This window comes from Brachyistius frenatus, unplaced genomic scaffold (assembly GCF_029030835.1).
Source record: "Brachyistius frenatus isolate BFR_SWC_R1_liver_20210118 unplaced genomic scaffold, ASM2903083v1 Contig_218, whole genome shotgun sequence".
In the NCBI taxonomy this organism is placed as follows: Eukaryota; Metazoa; Chordata; class Actinopteri; family Embiotocidae; genus Brachyistius; species Brachyistius frenatus.
In genome coordinates this window covers 270,054-286,719 of record NW_027210817.1, presented here as the reverse complement: position 1 = coordinate 286,719, position 16,666 = coordinate 270,054, and the positions used below count along the sequence as shown (strand labels likewise).

The 16,666-nt window shown below is 40.8% G+C and overlaps 2 protein-coding genes across 2 annotated transcripts in view; one reads left to right on the top strand and one right to left on the bottom strand.

Annotated features, from left to right (window-relative positions):
• Positions 1-16,666, top strand: part of LOC138633387 (uncharacterized protein DDB_G0287625) — a 231,828-nt gene that overhangs the window by 88,487 nt on the left and 126,675 nt on the right. The window lies entirely within an intron of this gene.
• Positions 1-16,666, bottom strand: part of rasgrp3 (RAS guanyl releasing protein 3 (calcium and DAG-regulated)) — a 51,826-nt gene that overhangs the window by 9,177 nt on the left and 25,983 nt on the right. Inside the window, exons 4-12 of the mRNA XM_069719595.1 lie at positions 16,532-16,594; positions 15,947-16,078; positions 14,532-14,679; positions 12,317-12,490; positions 11,807-11,923; positions 6,516-6,794; positions 2,396-2,476; positions 1,039-1,152; positions 837-952 (exon numbers count right to left, since the gene is read on the bottom strand). Of these exons, the coding sequence (XP_069575696.1) occupies positions 837-952; positions 1,039-1,152; positions 2,396-2,476; positions 6,516-6,794; positions 11,807-11,923; positions 12,317-12,490; positions 14,532-14,679; positions 15,947-16,078; positions 16,532-16,594 (1,224 nt within the window). The remainder of the gene's footprint in view (positions 1-836; positions 953-1,038; positions 1,153-2,395; positions 2,477-6,515; positions 6,795-11,806; positions 11,924-12,316; positions 12,491-14,531; positions 14,680-15,946; positions 16,079-16,531; positions 16,595-16,666) is intronic.

The window sequence follows — 16,666 nt, the reverse complement described above, 5'->3', positions numbered from 1 at the left end:
TCTGTTTGATTGACAGGTCTGTGGTCAGGTTACAGCTATCGGTGGGCGGGATGTAGTATTGTCAGGTTTCCAATCAGATCGGTCAGCTCCACCGCTGGCTCCTCCCCCGGCTCATCCAAATATGGTCACTTCCTGCTCCAAACTACTCTGAACTAGCAAGATGGTGACGGACAAAATCTGAACTGGAGGATTCATAACGTTCACAAACCAACAATGACATCACTGATGGATTATGGTTGATGACATCACTGATGGTTGCCGCTTGTCTACAATCTAATCTTTTTTTCAACCTGGTTTATTTCACATTAATGTGCCTATTCTGTCTCCATGGCTCATGCTAAAGTTGAACTCTCCATATTTAGAGTTTGCACTGTATCGATGCAACTAAGACAAGCTCCCTGTAGCTTTGAAAGAAAAGATTGTTTCATGAATCATGTTAAAAACGTATTGAAATAAAAAGTTTAAATAAAGTAGAATTATCTGTTATCCAAAACAAACACTCGACTTAAAAAAAATTCAACTACTGACAAAAAGTAGCTGAAGCTGTTTCACACAACAAACATTGTTAATGTAACAGAGAAATTAACTCAGTTTATTCACAAACAAATGAAGGTAACCACCTTCAATAAACTGAGTTAATTTCTCCTGCCACTGCACTGAGTTAATTTCTCCTGCCACTGCAGGTGTAATACACAACACCTCCACCAGGCACCAGACCACTGGAGGTACACGGACCACAGACTGAGAACCACAGCTCTGGTGCTGCTATCATCCCACTGTGTGTACAGAAGGGTGACTGACAGCTAAAGAAGTTAGTTTCAGTGTTGGACACTCACTGGTCTTTGTCCAGGACGCAGAAGGAGTCCAGGAAGGGGAAGTTAGCAGCAATGCTCTCAAAGTCCTCTTGAGAAATATACCCGTCGTGGTCGTGGTCATAATTCCTGAACACCGACTTCCCGAAGCCACAAAATAAACAGATTACTTCAATAATATATCACACACATGGAAGTTTCTGTCCAGAGGGATGCTGGTACTCACATCCACCACCTTCCTGATGTGTTTGTTGACCACAGACGGGTCCGGTTTGCTGGGGACCCCGGAGGCCCAGTCCAGTGGGGCCACCGGCTTGTTGGGAGTTGTTGGAGAGGTCGGCTGTGAAGACGGACACACAAACATGGAGCTCAGCAACGAGTCTGTCTCATGACGCAACTTCACACGGGGAAAATAAAGTACAATATATATACAAATATATACCTTATTTCATATTGTATTTATTTTTTCTGTATATTTATACTATACTGTATAATATATATTTATATATCCTATGCACATTACTCAAAGTAAACCATATCACTGATGTGCAATATACAATATATGCTGGGAATTAACGATTAATCCTGTCCACCCTCTCAACCACCTGCTGCAGGGACAGCGGAGCACTTTCTCTAAAAGATTCCTCCAGCTCCGCTGTCACAAGGACAGATACAGGAGATCATTCCTGCCCACTGCCATAAGACTTTACAATAACTCACCTCTGGCAAAATCCATCACAGTACAAAAACACTGTTGACTGTGTTTCTTGGTTGCTTGTATATTATATGTATATTATATATATAGATATATACTGTACCGTATGTATATATATATATATATATATATGTTGACTGTGTTTATTGGTTTGTTGTATATAATATATATAGATATTTAATGTACTGTATATATACTGTATGTACTGTGCATTTTATATTTTTTATTTTATTGCTTTTCTATTATATTATTCTATTCTATTATTATTTTATTCTATTGTTTCTATTATTGCTCCTGTATGTATGCTGCTGTGGCGAAAAAATTTCCCCTCGGGGATTAATAAAGTATATACCTACCATACCTACCTACCTACCTACCTTAACAATATATTTTGAATCACCGTGCAATAATGATCTGTTTTTCTTTACATTTCTCTGAACATAACAAGGTGTATTTATTTATTTAATTTATATAGCTTGTGTGAGTGTATTTATACATTGTTTTTTCATTTTTTACATTTTTCTAAAAACTTTTTTGTTTCATCTATTCTTTTTTTTATTGCATGCGTATTTGTAATTTTTGTTTGTGTACTTATCTTTCCAACCTGTATTCTTGAACTGTTGAAACTAAATTTTCTCACTTTAATAAAGTCTTATCTTATCTTATCTTATCTTATCTTATCTTATCTTATCTTATCTTATCTTATCTTAAAGTTGTATTTTTCTTGCCCTGCATGTTAAATAAGAGAATGAGTTGTGAGATGGCCAAACATCTTGAGCAACGCTACTAAAGAGCCTTTAGATGATGAAAACCTTCCATAGACATCAGTTTAGTTTGATCACTGATCATCACTTGAACTGATACTTACCAGTGATTTGGGGTTACGTGGTTCCCTCAGCAACGATAGCTCGTAAATCTCATCCTCTGTGTAATAAAGGTCCAAAGAAAGCTGAAAAACACAAGAGTCAGAATTTAATTCAGTAAAGCAGTCTGAAGTTTTCAGATATTTTATCATCTCTAAATTGTGTAAATTATGAGTCACCATCGTCTCAGGACAGCTCCATGTGAAGAGATTTTGGATAATTTTTTTTCCAAAGTTTATGAAGTGGTTTGTCCTAAACTATAATACTATTAATAGGTTCATTGTAAAGCCTACATTCTCAGTCATATCTCATGATATACATTGTTGTCCAACAGGAAGTTTTCTGATTTGATTGATGATAAAGAGCAGACAGGTACAGAGGCCCTGAAGGGTCACAGCGACATCTTGTTTAAAGACTAGTTTTGTGTTCCCTTGCGTTGCGTCTCAGTTGTATTGTATTTGTTTGTATGTGTTATGATACGGTATCATGTAATATGTAATGGACCACTGGTTGTGACCACAGTGAGATTTTTTTGGCTATGGCTGCTCAGGATCAGAGGTCACATGGTTCACCTCTCTCGGTTAGGATATCTGTCATTCATTCTGGCTCCTGTTTGTCTCTCATGAGTTTAGCCCCGCCTCCTCCAGATTCCACCTCCAGCTCACCTGCCTCTGATCACCTGCTGCACACCTGGAGTCAATCATCTCATCAGTCCTGCCTACTTCAATACTTCAGTCCTCACAGTGTCAGACTGTTGAGTCTCCTAGTGTGTTAACACGCAGCTTTCTAAGTTCCTCGTGGTCTTCTTCACCTCTGTTATCTCCCAGTGATCCACCTGGTCAGTCTCTTCAGCCAGCCTGATCTCCACTCACCACTGCTCCACCTGCCTCCATTCTCTGACCACCAGTTCCTCCAGCTCAACTCCCTCCAATAAACCACTGCTGCTGAGTGGGAAGCTGCGGGTGGTGGGGGTGGACACGTCCACTGTCTCCTGGATCACTGACTACCTGACAGGCAGACCACAGTTTGTCCGTCTGGGCAGTGTGATGTCTGATATGGTGGTCAGTGGTACTGGAGCTCCTCAGGGAACTGTTCTGTCTCCCTTCCTGTTCACCTTATACACAACTGACTTCCAGAACAACTCAGAGTCAAGACATCTGCAGAAGTTCTCTGATGACTCTGCAGTGGTTGGTGTATAAGGGATGGACGGGAGGAGGAGTCAGTGGACGGTGTATAAGGGCGGCACGGTGGTGCAGTGGTTAGCATTGTCGCCTCACAGCAAAAAGGTTCCGGGTTTGAATCCGGTCCTGGGCCTTTCTGTGCGGAGTTTGCATGTTCTCCCTGTGCTTGCGTGGGTTCTCTCCGGGTTCTCCGGCTTCCTCCCATCATCCAAAAACATGCACCTCAGGTCAGGTTACCTGGCGCCGCGGTCGTGGCAGCCTGTTGCAGCATCTCCCCCCTGAGAACCCCCCTGCTGTAGCGAAGAAATTTCCCCTCTGGGATTAATAGAGTACTATAAAAAAAAAAATACAATTTTTTTTAAAAAGGGATGGACGGGAGGAGTCAGTGGTCGGTGTATAAGGGATGGACGGGAGGAGGAGTCAGTGGTCGGTGTATAAGGATGGACGGGAGGAGGAGTCAGTGGACGGTGTATAAGGGATGGACGGGAGGAGGAGTCAGTGGTTGGATATATAAGAAACGGATGGGAGGAGGAGTCAGTGTTCGGAGTATAAGGGATGGACGGGAGGAGGAGTCAGTGGTCGGAGTACAAGGGATGGACGGGAGGAGGAGTCAGTGGTCGGTGTATAAGGGATGGACGGGAGGAGGAGTCAGTGGTCGGAGTATAAGGGATGGACGGGAGGAGGAGTCAGTGGTCGGTGTATAAGGATGGACGGGAGGAGGAGTCAGTGGACGGTGTATAAGGGATGGACGGGGGAGTACAAGGCAGTAGTGGAGGACTTTGTGGAGTGGGCTGGTAGAAATCACCTCCTCCTGAACGTGGCCAAAACCAGAGAGATGGTGGTCGACTTCAGGAGGAAGACGACGGCTCAACAACCACTGAGAGTTCTGGGAGAGGAGGTGGACATGGTGGAGGAGTACAAGTACCTGGTGTCTCCATGACAACAGACTGAACTGGAAGACCAACATCAACGCTGTCTACAAGAAGGGGATGAGTCGACTCTTTTTCTTGAGGAAACTTCGATCCTTCAATGTGTGCAGCAAGATGTTGGAGATGTTCTACCATCTGTTGTGGCCAGTGAACTGTACTTCTAGTAGTCTGCTGGGGGGGAAAAGTGGGTGGGGGAGGGCAGCATTGGAGCCGGAGACACCAACAGACTTAACAAACTGGTTAAGAAGGCCGGCTCCATCATTGGCTACAAACTGGACAGTCTGGAAAAGGTGGTGGAGAGGAGGACGCTGAACAAACTATTATCCATATTGGATAATCCTGACCACCCTCTCCACCTGCTGCAGGGACAGAGGAGGACGTTCTCCAAAAGACTCCTCCAGCTGCTGTCACAAGGACAGATACAAGAGATCATTCCAGATACAGGAGATCATTCCAGATACAGGAGATCATTCCAGATACAGGAGATCATTCCAGATACAGGAGATCATTTCTGATCCAGGAGATCATTCCCGATACAGGAGATCATTCCCGCTACAGGAGATCATTCCTGATACAGGAGATCATTCCCGATACAGGAGATCATTCCAAATACAGGAGATCATTCCAGATACAGGAGATCATTCCCGATACAGGAGATCATTCCAGATACAGGAGATCATTTCTGATCCAGGAGATCATTCCTGATACAGGAGATCATTCCAGATACAGGAGATCATTCCAGATACAGGAGATCATTCCTGATCCAGGAGATCATTCCCGATACAGGAGATCATTCCAAATACAGGAGATCATTCCAGATACAGGAGATCATTCCAGATCCAGGAGATCATTCCTGATACAGGAGATCATTCCTGTCCACTGTAATAAGACTTTACAATAACTCACTTCTGGCAAAATCCATCACACAACAGTAACACTGTTGTCTGTGTTTCTTGGTTGTTGTATATACTATATATATATATATATATATGTATATATATATATACTATATATACTGTATATACTGTGCATTTTATATTTAATATTTTTTTTACTGTTATTTTATTGCTTTTTATTATTTTATTATTATTTTATTGCTTTCCTGTATGCTGCTGTGGCAAAAAAAATTCCCCTCGGGGATTAATAAAGTAACTTACCTAACCTAACCTAAAATATCCCTTGTTCTTGTAATTTCTGGTCAGTGTCCAGTGTTTGGGTCCAGTTCTGTCTCTAAATCAAACACGGTGACTGATCGCTGCTGAGACAGGCTGGACCTGTGACTGACGGCAGACTATATGCTGTAGCTGCCGCTGTGATGGTGGCTGTAGCTGTGGCTGTGCTTCCAATGTCACGAAAACTCTGATGGGTGTTTAGTGGTTGTGCTGGTGAGTGTTGGATCCTGTCAGAGTTCAGCCTTTTAAAAATAAGTCATGAGCACTAAATGCATCACGTGAAGTTACACATCTTTTCTTCTTTTTGGAATATCTGCAGAGTTTTGCCATTTAGAATAATAAAACCTAAAAGTGCAAAACTAGTCCTCAAACAAATCCTCGCTGTGACCTTTCAGGGGCTTCGTAGAAAGCAGAGGAAGAAGAAACAGCAAATTTGCATCTGTTTTGTAAACATTTGGCAAATTCCTTGTATGTCCAAACCAACTAACCTCTAGTGGCACTCGATGGTGTTGCAGCTTAAGACACTTATGCATCGGAACCATTTTTCAGACCTGGAAGCTACAAACACTTTTATATCCAGTCTGTGGGTTTATATCCAGTCTGTAGTTTTATATCCAGTCTGTGGTTTTATATCCAGTCTGTGTTTTATATCCAGTCTGTGGTTTTATATCCAGTCTGTGTTTTATATCCAGTATCAATATTACCTTCTCTTTTAAACTCCCCTCCTCTCTATAATGATGTGAAGTTCGTTCCTGAGGACTGTACTGTGTTTATGCCTTGAGATAACTCGTCTTTATATAAAAGTCTTTTGTCTGTAAGACACTTCCTGTGGTAATCCCTCACCGTGAGCAGGTAGATCAGGTCCATGTTGGGCTCCACCTGAGCCACTGTGCTCTGCAGAGACACCAGCTCATTGAAGGTCATGTACAGCTGATGCATCTTCACCAGGTTCACCTTATTACTGTCACCAAACCAGTCAGGAAAGACCACATGCACTGCAATCAGGTCCTTGAGGTGCACGCCCAGAATGGGGATTTTAAAGCCCTGGCTCTCGCTGAAGGCCTTTCGATAGCAGGAGTAGTTGTTGTTGGAGGAGACGAGCTCGGTCATCTCGCTCCAGATCTGCGGCAGGAAGGTTCAAACGTTTGGATTTGTATAGATTACAAAGTATGTAGTGTGGATACTCATGTGTCATGGATGGTTCTGCTGTACATGAAGCTGTCACCTGATTGCACGGGTTACTTCATCAGTGTAGATGGACAACAGACACAAAGAGCAATTTGTATTCAATGAAGCCAAAAGGCCGACACAAGAAAACACACAGTTGTAGAAGCAGAAAATATGATGAGGAATAATTGGAGTTTGGCTTCATTCAGACCCATTTGGTGCACCTGATCCAAGTCCAGTGGAGGGAAAAGTCAACTTAAGAGCTCAAAGAGGAGCTGAAGCTCTTTCTTCTGGAACATTTTCTGATGAAATAATTAATAACTCACTATCCCAGCTGACCGAGCTGATATTTTTAACTGACTAAATTATTCAAATGCAGAACTTCTGGATAAAAATGCTTCACACGTCACAACCATCAACCATCAGTGATGTCATCAACCATCAGTGATGTCACGCCCCGCATTCTAATGAATGAGGGGTTATTTTCAGATGGACCTCCAGAAAACTAATAAGAAGGAGTGACTTTAGCTAACAACACCGAGATAACTGATGGACACATTTTATTCACTTTGGATTTGATGAGAGAAGTTAAATGGGAGTCTATGGAGCCAGAGGCTTTTTGGAGCCGACCTCTAGTGGCACTCGCTGGTATTGCAGTTCAAGACACTTCAAATCAACTCAGCTTTATTTATATCGCACCTTTCATACAAGCCTGTAGCCCAAAGTGCTTCACATCGGAGCAACATACACACATAAAAAGCAAAGATCCAAAAAAACTGACAGGCATACAAAACAAAACAATAAGATAAGAAATAAGGTAAAACTCATAAAAATATTGGTTAAATAAAATAAAGAAATTAAAACAGTAAAAACAAAGTTATAAGAATCAATTTACAACCTGACATTTATTTCTAAAATCCTTGAAAAAGTTGTTGCAAATCAACTTTGTGATCATTTACAAAGGAATGGTCTGTTTGAAGATGTTCAGTCTTTAGAGTTCATCATAGCACAGAAACAGCTCTGGTGAAAGTTACTAACGACCTTTTATTAGCCTCAGATAATGGACTCATCTCTGTACTTGTTCTTCTGGACCTCAGTGCTGCTTTTGATACGATTGATCATACGATCTTATTACAGAGATTAGAAGACGTTACGAGGATTAAAGGAACTGCATTAGACTGGTTCAAATCCTACTTATCAGATAGATTCCAGTTTGTCCATGTCAACAATGAGTCTTCCAGACAAACAAGAGTTAGTTATGGAGTTCCACAAGGCTCAGTGTTAGGCCCAATACTTTTTACTTTGTACATGCTTCCATTAGGAGATGTCATCAGGAGGCACTGCATCAACTTCCATTGTTATGCAGATGACACTCAGCTATATCTTTCTATAAAACCAGATGAAACTAATCAGTTAGTAAAACTTGAAGCCTGTCTAAAAGACATAAAGGCCTGGATGACCAAAAACTTCCTGCTTCTAAATTCAGACAAAACAGAAGTTATCCCTGAAGGGGAAAACGCGGGGAGAGGACTTGTATGACGGCGTGTCGGGGGTCATCGAGAGGCTCAAGCTACCTTGGAGTCCGCTCACCAACGTTACCACAGACTGATCGCCAAATCTGACTGGAAAAAACGTCAGGTTGCTCAAAAGAATCCAGGAGAGGGTGAAAGAGGACAACCCTGAGCAGGAGGTCATTTTCTTACACTGTGTAAATTCGTCCTGCAGCTCGACCACGTGGTGAAGCCAGTTGTAGAAGTGATTAACTTTATTGGAGCGAGGGGACTTCACCATCAGGTTATTAAGTTTCTTGAAGAAACTGACTCTGATCACCAGGACTTGCTTCACCACTCCAACATCCGCTGGTTAAGTTTGGGGAAAGTATGTCAATGAGTGTGGGAGCTCAAACAGGAGATTATCTCATTTTTGGAGCTACTTGAGAAAGCTGACGATGTTCCTAAGCTGAGTGACACAGATCGTCTTTGTGATTTATCTTTTGCTGAGGACGTACTGACACACATGAATGAGCTGAACGTGAAGCTACGAGGGAAAGACCAGTTTGCCCATGAAATGTACACAAACGTCAGAGCCTTCAAAACCAAGCTAGCTTTATTCTCAAAGCAAATGTTAAACAAGTCATTTGCTCATTTCCCCACACTGCCTACGCTGAAAGACGTCCTCGACATGAAGACATACAGGAAATCACTGGACGACCTGCACGGAGAGTTCTGCCATCGGTTCTCTGATTTTGGAAAAATTGACAAGTCACTTCAGCTGGTGTCCTGTCCCTCCAGCTGGTGTTATGTCCCTTCAGCTGGTGTCGTGTCCCTCCAGCTGGTGTCGTGTCCCTTCACACAAGACCCTGAAACGGCGCCACAGGAGCTGCAGTTGGAACCGACTGATCTCCAATGTGACACCGTCTTCAAGGAGAAGTTCAACTCTCTTAAACTGGATGAGTTTTTTGCTTCATTAAAGCAGCCAAATTTCCAAACATCCAGAAGATGTCCCAGAAGATGCTGGTGTTGTTTGTCTCTACTGTGTGTGAACAGACTTTTAGTGTGATGAACACCAACAAAGCACCTCACAGATCCCAGTTGAGTGATGAACACCTCAGATCTGTTCTGAGCACACAACAAAACTAACACCAGACTTCGATGCACTGACAGAGAAGGTGATCAACAACACTGTTCCCACTAAAAGTGAATGTAGGTATTAACACTGTAATGCCTTTTTTTATGTTTATGTTTGATATGTATGCATCTGGTGCTGACCCGGCCCGTCTGTCAAATTTTAAAAGTCAATGTAGCCCTTGAGCAAAAAGTTTGCCCACCCATGCTCTAGATGACATTGTTTTGGCCTCCAGCAAAACTGTGAGGAACCTTGGAGTCATCTTTGATGAGGATTTGTCCTTTAGACACCATATAAAGCAAATCTCCAGAACTGCCTTCTTTCATCTACGTAATATTAATAAAATTAGGAAAATCCTTCCTCAGCGTGATGCAGAAAAACTCATTCATGCATTTGTTACTTCTAGACTAGATTATTATAATTCCTTGTTGTTAGGATGTCCAAATTACTCATTAAAAACCTGCAGCTGATCCAAAATGCTGCAGCAAGAGTACTGACGGGATTTAACAAGAGAGATCATATTTCTCCAGTTTTATCTTCTCTTTACTGGCTTCTTGTTAAATCAAGAATATAATTTAAAATTCTCTTGATGACTTACAAAGCTCTACATGACCAGGCTCCATCATATCTTAGAGATCTTATAGAACCATATAATCCTAGCAGAGCACTTCTCTCTCAGTACGCTGGTCTACTTGTGGTTCCTAGAGTTTCCAGAAGTAGAATGGGAGGCGGAGCTTCAGTTTTCAGGCTCCTCCCCTGTGGAACCAGCTCCCAGTTTGTGTTGGAGGGGCAGAAACCCTCTCTGGGTTAGGGTTAGGGTTAGACTCAAAACGTTCCTTCTTGATGAAGCCTATAGTTAGGGCTGGCTCAGGTAGACCTGAACCAACCCTTAGTTATGCTGTTATAGGCCGAGCCTGGTTCTGTTAACAGATGCTCCGCCCACCCCCGAGCCTGGTTCTGTTAACAGATGCTACGCCCACCCCTGAGCCTGGTTCTGTTAACAGATGCTCCGCCTACTCCTGAGCCTGGTTCTGTTAACAGATGCTCCGCCCACCTCTGATCCTAGTTCTATCAGAGGTTTCTTCCTGTTAAAGAGAGTTTTTCTTCCCTCTGTTGGAGGTTTTTCTCCCTTAAAGAGGAGTTTTTTTTTTTCCCTCCTAGCTTATGTGGGAATTGTTGAATTGTTGAATTGTTGATTTGTTGAATTGTTGAATTGTTGAATTGTTGGTTTCTCTGTATAATATTGTAAAGTCTTGCTGTAAAGACTTTAATGTGTTAAGTGCCATGAAATAACCTGTGTTGTGATTTGGCGCTATATAAATAAAGTTGAATTGAATTGAATTGAAATGGTAGCTGACTTGGTGTTGACTGATAATGTTTCCAAGTGGAAGCATTTACAATGAAAAATAAAGTGGGCCAAGAATCCTTCCTTGGGGAATGCCATAAATGATGGAATGAGTTTCCGATACATGATCACCCAGGTTAACAATCAAAATTCTCCCAGTTAAATATGATCTGAACCAACCCAGGTCATGCCCAGAGAGACCTGCCCATTTCTCCAGTCTGTTGTGACTGTGACCTGGGAGAGGCTTCGGCTTGGTTGGGATGAAGTCTGGAGCACAAGTGGAGGACTTCATCAGCAAACTACTTCACTGACGGGATCTTCTGTCATAGTACTAAACGATGACATCATAGATGAAGGTGTACGAGCAGGAAGGTTAGTGAAGTATTAGTGTTGGTGCTTGTGATACCAGCTCTGATGTTCACTATTTTTTCTTTTAAAAAAAAGATGCGAATTCTTCACATTTATGATATGATGACACAGAAGCGCCGGACACTTTTATAGACAGTCTGTGACACTTCACATGGATCAGAAAGTTTCTGTTGTGGTTCACTCATCAAGGCAATGAAAACTGATGCTTTCCATTTTCAAATATAAAATGTTCTTACTGATGGAATCTTTCAGTCAACATTATGTCGAAAAATTGCAGTGATTTGAATTTTGAGAAAAGTTGGAGGATTTAGCTGCTGACTTAATTGTAGTAAATTGTAGACCATCTCATCCTCTTACAGAAAAAACACGAGACACACGTGATCACGTGTGTTTTTCAACATGGGAAACTTATGAAACTATGAAGGTTGGTTTTCCATTGATAAAAATCCCTTCACACTGTTTTCAACCAACTTTGTGATTTAAATGATTAAATTATGAAACCAGTGGAAGGAAAAGTTCCATAAAAACCCTGTCAAGCCCAGTGGCTCTAAAAACACATGACTACTGGATCTCCTGTGACTAGAACTAAATAAATATGCAATAAGACCAATAAAAGTTTGGGATTTACCTTGACAACTTCCGGAGCCAGATAAGAGTGTGTCTCCTTGAGGCGAGAGATGGAGCTGTGGCTAAGCCCGCCCACCACCGCCATCAGAGTGTTGAAGTTCTGCAGGTGCAGCAGTTTCTGGAGAGTCACGTGTGGAAATGTTCACTTTTTTTTACTTTTTTCATGCACATCCAACCAAACATATTATTTGTTTGGAAAAGGTGAGGACACCTGAAGTTTTCTGTACTTTTCATTTCATAGTAAAGTTCTTCATACAAGAGCAGAAAAAGCTCAGTAGAGTTCAGGATACGACGTGGAAGATGTTTGAAAGATGTAAACGAAAGTATTCATGTTCTACTGTTCAAGGTAAAGTCTAAAGAGGTGTGTTTTTAGTTTGTGGTGGAAGATGTTCAGAGTTTCTGCTGTCCTGATGTCGGTGGGGAGCTCATTCTACCATTTAGGAGCCAGGACAGCAAACAGTCTTGATTTTGTTGAGTGTTTAGCTCGCAGCGAGGGAGCATCCTGCCTCACCTGGGCCACGTGGATGTACTTGGTGATGACCTCTGCGCGGGTCTGAGGGGTGAGCTTGCTGAGCACCATCAGCTGGACCCACTGCGAGACGCCGTTGAACAGAGCGATGGAGCGCTCCAGGGTCGGGTTGTCCACCAGGCAGCCGTGGGTCACGTAGCTCTGGTAGTCGGTGAACTGAAGATGGAGCGGAAAATCAGACATCATTTATCAACGACATCTTCACGAGCGGACAAAAAGGCAGCATAGTTAAAAAAATGTCAGCAAAACTCTCAGGTCTTTTTTTAGGTTGATAATCAGTCATTGTCACAAACCGAAACAAAATGTTTGGACACGGCAGGGTCCAATGAGGTACTTTACTGTATTAATCTTTAATATATGTTGCATTCTGCTGAAGACAAAGTAGCTACTGCTACGCTAGGCTAGTTAGCCTCTAGCAGGACGACGTCTTATTATGCCATTATGATTTAAGATTCAGTTTCTGTCTTATTTATATGGTCAAATGAATTCAATGTGTTAAGTGTTAGAGCTTCAAAACTGAGTTTTCCAATTTCAGGAAACAAGAAAAAGGAGGTGAATTATGTTTAGCTAAGGCTAGCAGTTAGCTGTAACTAGCAGAGTGTGATTACTGTGTTTGGTTTTTACTTCCTAAGGAACTTCCTCCTACTTTTCTCCACAATTACAAATTTTTATGGTAGAACAATTTGTTTTTGACAAACTGATTTCAATCAAATATGGGGCCCTTCTTTTCAAATGGACTGAGCCTGCAATTATTATTACAATACTTAACAGCAACACAACTAAGAAAACATTGTGAGTCTAACAGCAATCTGGCAGTGAGTTTTTAATCTTTCTGATGAAGTGTTGCACATGTCAACTGGAAACTCACATACTGAAGGAGATTTGACACGTCTGACCGCATGTAGGAAAAGTGACTCAAAGCACCATCAGGACATCATTTCAAAAACAAACACAACGCGTGTATTTCATGGTTTTATCACATTTACAATAATGCACTGAATATTGACTTTGATCATTGTGCTCGATCAGTCAGCTGACCAGTGGACATGAGGCAGGTCAGAGGTCAACTAGCCGAACATCCTTCTTCTGTAGGATTTATCCGTCTTTTTGAAATGCTTCTGTTATGCAAACACATTAGGTTTGTAAAAAGTAACTATAAACTTACACATGTAAGTACGCACAGTGTAGAAATACTGGTCACATTTTATTTTACGGTGTACAAATTAAATGTAATAAGTTGTACTTAGAAGAAAGAAGAAAACTAGAAGCAGTATGTTCTTTATTAGAGCGTTCAGTAAAGTATAAACCATTTAAGTACTTAAATCACTACTGTGCTTCCATGTAAATTGATATAATTACACTAATTATGAAACTGTAATAAATACACAATTTCATTAGACTACAGGAAATAAGACATATTAAATAAATGGTCTGTTTTGCATGAATTGCTCCAAACAAAATATGTACCTCTAACAAACTTCGATTTTCATTACATATACTTGAACATGTCCTCATTATAAAACCTACCAATTCCATTAGTACCTTTTATTAGCCTGTAAATGGTCCTTATATCATTTCATCAAAGCATCTTATTGATCAGATTAAATACTCATCAATATCTTGGAAGATTTGGAAATCGTTATTTGTATTGACTTTCAGATTTAATGTATATTTGTAACAGAAAATAAAAAGATCTTTAATTTTGTGAAAAAGATAAAGAAAGCACGTTAGAGGAGTCTTCAGTCGGCGATCAGTGATCAGCGACTGCTTGGATCCTGCAGGATATTCACTTCTAATCTCGACGTGCTCACATCCTCCCAGTGGGATGTTGATATTTGTCCGTTTTTTTAAACTGTTTCCTGTGTTTTTTGTGTGCATGCCAAGAAGTGCAAACTCTCTCTGAACAGTACTGAGGCTGATGGAAATAGTTTTTCAGGTATTTGCATCAACCAAACTGAAATCTTAACATGGATGGAGCTCGTATAGCTGAAAAATCAACTTTCATGGCACTCCATCTAATAGCTGCCAAGATACTCTATTTATCACTGAAAATGTGAATCTCACAGCAGAGCCAAGGAAAAGTAAAAAAAAAAGTCCAGGAATTACCCGAGTCAGGAGGATTCATGTTCATCAGACCAATACCAGATGATCTGATCTCTGGAGCTACAGTCGCCTGCAGAAACTAAACTTAACGTACCGATATCCTGCGGATGGACTTGAACTCCAGGAAGGTGAGATGCTCGGCCAGCTCGATGGGCTCCAGGTGGTCGAACAGCAGTGATGCTTTGCCTTTCTTGGCCTGTTTCTTCCGCTGCGTCAACTTCCGCATCCAGTCGTACGACGGACTGCGAGGAGAACAGTTGAGAAACTATCAGCCGATAAGAACCACTTTGTTTCTGTTGTTCTGTCAGTCCTGTGATGAATATCAGGTACAAAACAAGAACAACTGGCTCTTTAACTTTATTCATCCTTCAGGTAGTTCAGGATCAGGATCTAGATTTAGAGCTCAACTGGAGTTGGGATTCATTTTCAATCATTGGTGGGATGAATTCTCTTCCGTAACATACTTAAATAGCATTTTAATGAGCTTGCACTTTATGGAAGTATTTTAATTTTCTTGCTCATTATGCTTCTACTCCACAACATGATCACAGATTAAACTGCCAAACAGTTTATAGCAGCAGAGATGAAACAAGAAGGTGATCAACTTCTCGTTCGTAATTTTTCATCCCAAACATTTCATGGTTCACCTTCTCAAATGTGAGTTTTTTCTCCTTTTTTAAAATGCTCATTTTATTAATTCAAATTTATTTTAAATCATGTGGAGGCTGGAAAACCAAATAATGAACAAAGAGAACAGTCAGCAGATTATTCCTTCATGAAAATCATTAGTTATATATAGGAGATCATTCCTGCCCACTGCCATAAGACTTTACAATAACTCACCTCTGGCAAAATCCATCACAGTACAATAACACTGTTGACTGTGTTTCTTGGTTTCTTGCTTGTATATTATATATATAGATATATACTGTACCGTATATATATATATATATATATATATATATATATATATATATATATATATATATATATATATATATATATATATATATATATATATATATATATATATATATATATATATATATATATATATATGTTGACTGTGTTTATTGGTTTGTTGTATATAATATATATAGATATTTAATGTACTGTATATATATACTGTATGTACTGTGCATTTTATATTTTATATTTATATTTTTTATTTTATTGCTTTTCTATTATATTATTCTATTCTATTATTATTTTATTCTATTGTTTCTATTATTGCTCCTGTATGTATGCTGTTGTGGCGAAAAAATTTCCCCTCGGGGATTAATAAAGTATATACCTACCTACCTACCTACCTACCTAGTCCTATCCTGGTCACGTTAATTGCTGCTAATGAATTAAAGTTATGAATGCAGGACTTTTACATGTAGTGAAGTATTTTTATACTCTCACGCATGAGAGTATAAAAATACTTAACAAAGTTAATAAAGATATTCCTCTAAATCTACGTGTTGTGTTGGATCCTGTCGGTAGTTTGTGCGTCTGACGTCTTACATGGTGGAGATGTCAATGAGATTGAAATGCTCCTCACAGCCGAGCTGAGCCGCCACATCTCTGAACTCCTCAGTGATCCGGATCAGACCCAAGTCCAGGTTGAACTCTGCGGGGAAGGTCACGATCCAGTACCTGAATGCACACGGTTACAGTTTTACAGCAAACACTGATTACATTTCATTTAGCTGACGCTTTTATCCAAAGCAACTTACAACATACTGATGGTACACCATCGGGAGCAACTTAGGGTTCAGTGTCTTGCTCAAGGACAATTAGGAATGTGGACAGGAGGAGCTGGGGATCGAGCCACCAACCTTCTGATTAGTGTGCAACCCACTCTACCGTCTGAGCCACAGCCTCCACTGATGACACTCATATATTTCATGATACTGTGACATGTATTGGAAAACATTTCATTTTAGCTCCCAGAAACCTTCCACTGATCCAGAGTGCTGGTGTTTAATGTGAAAGTGTGAAGTCAGGGTTAAGACTAAATCTACGTGTTGTGTTGGATCCTACATCAGTGTGCCGTGAGAACAGGAGGTCTAGGACTCTGCTGTTCTGTGGGTTTGTGGACCAGCTCACCTCATCAGGTAACAGATCTTCAGTCGGCTTCTCTGGCAGCCGTCTCCTTCACAGTCGCGGTATGTGGGGTTCAGTTAAAGATTTTTTTTTTAAGGACTCTACTGTGAAATAAATCCACTCAGTGAGGACATAAAT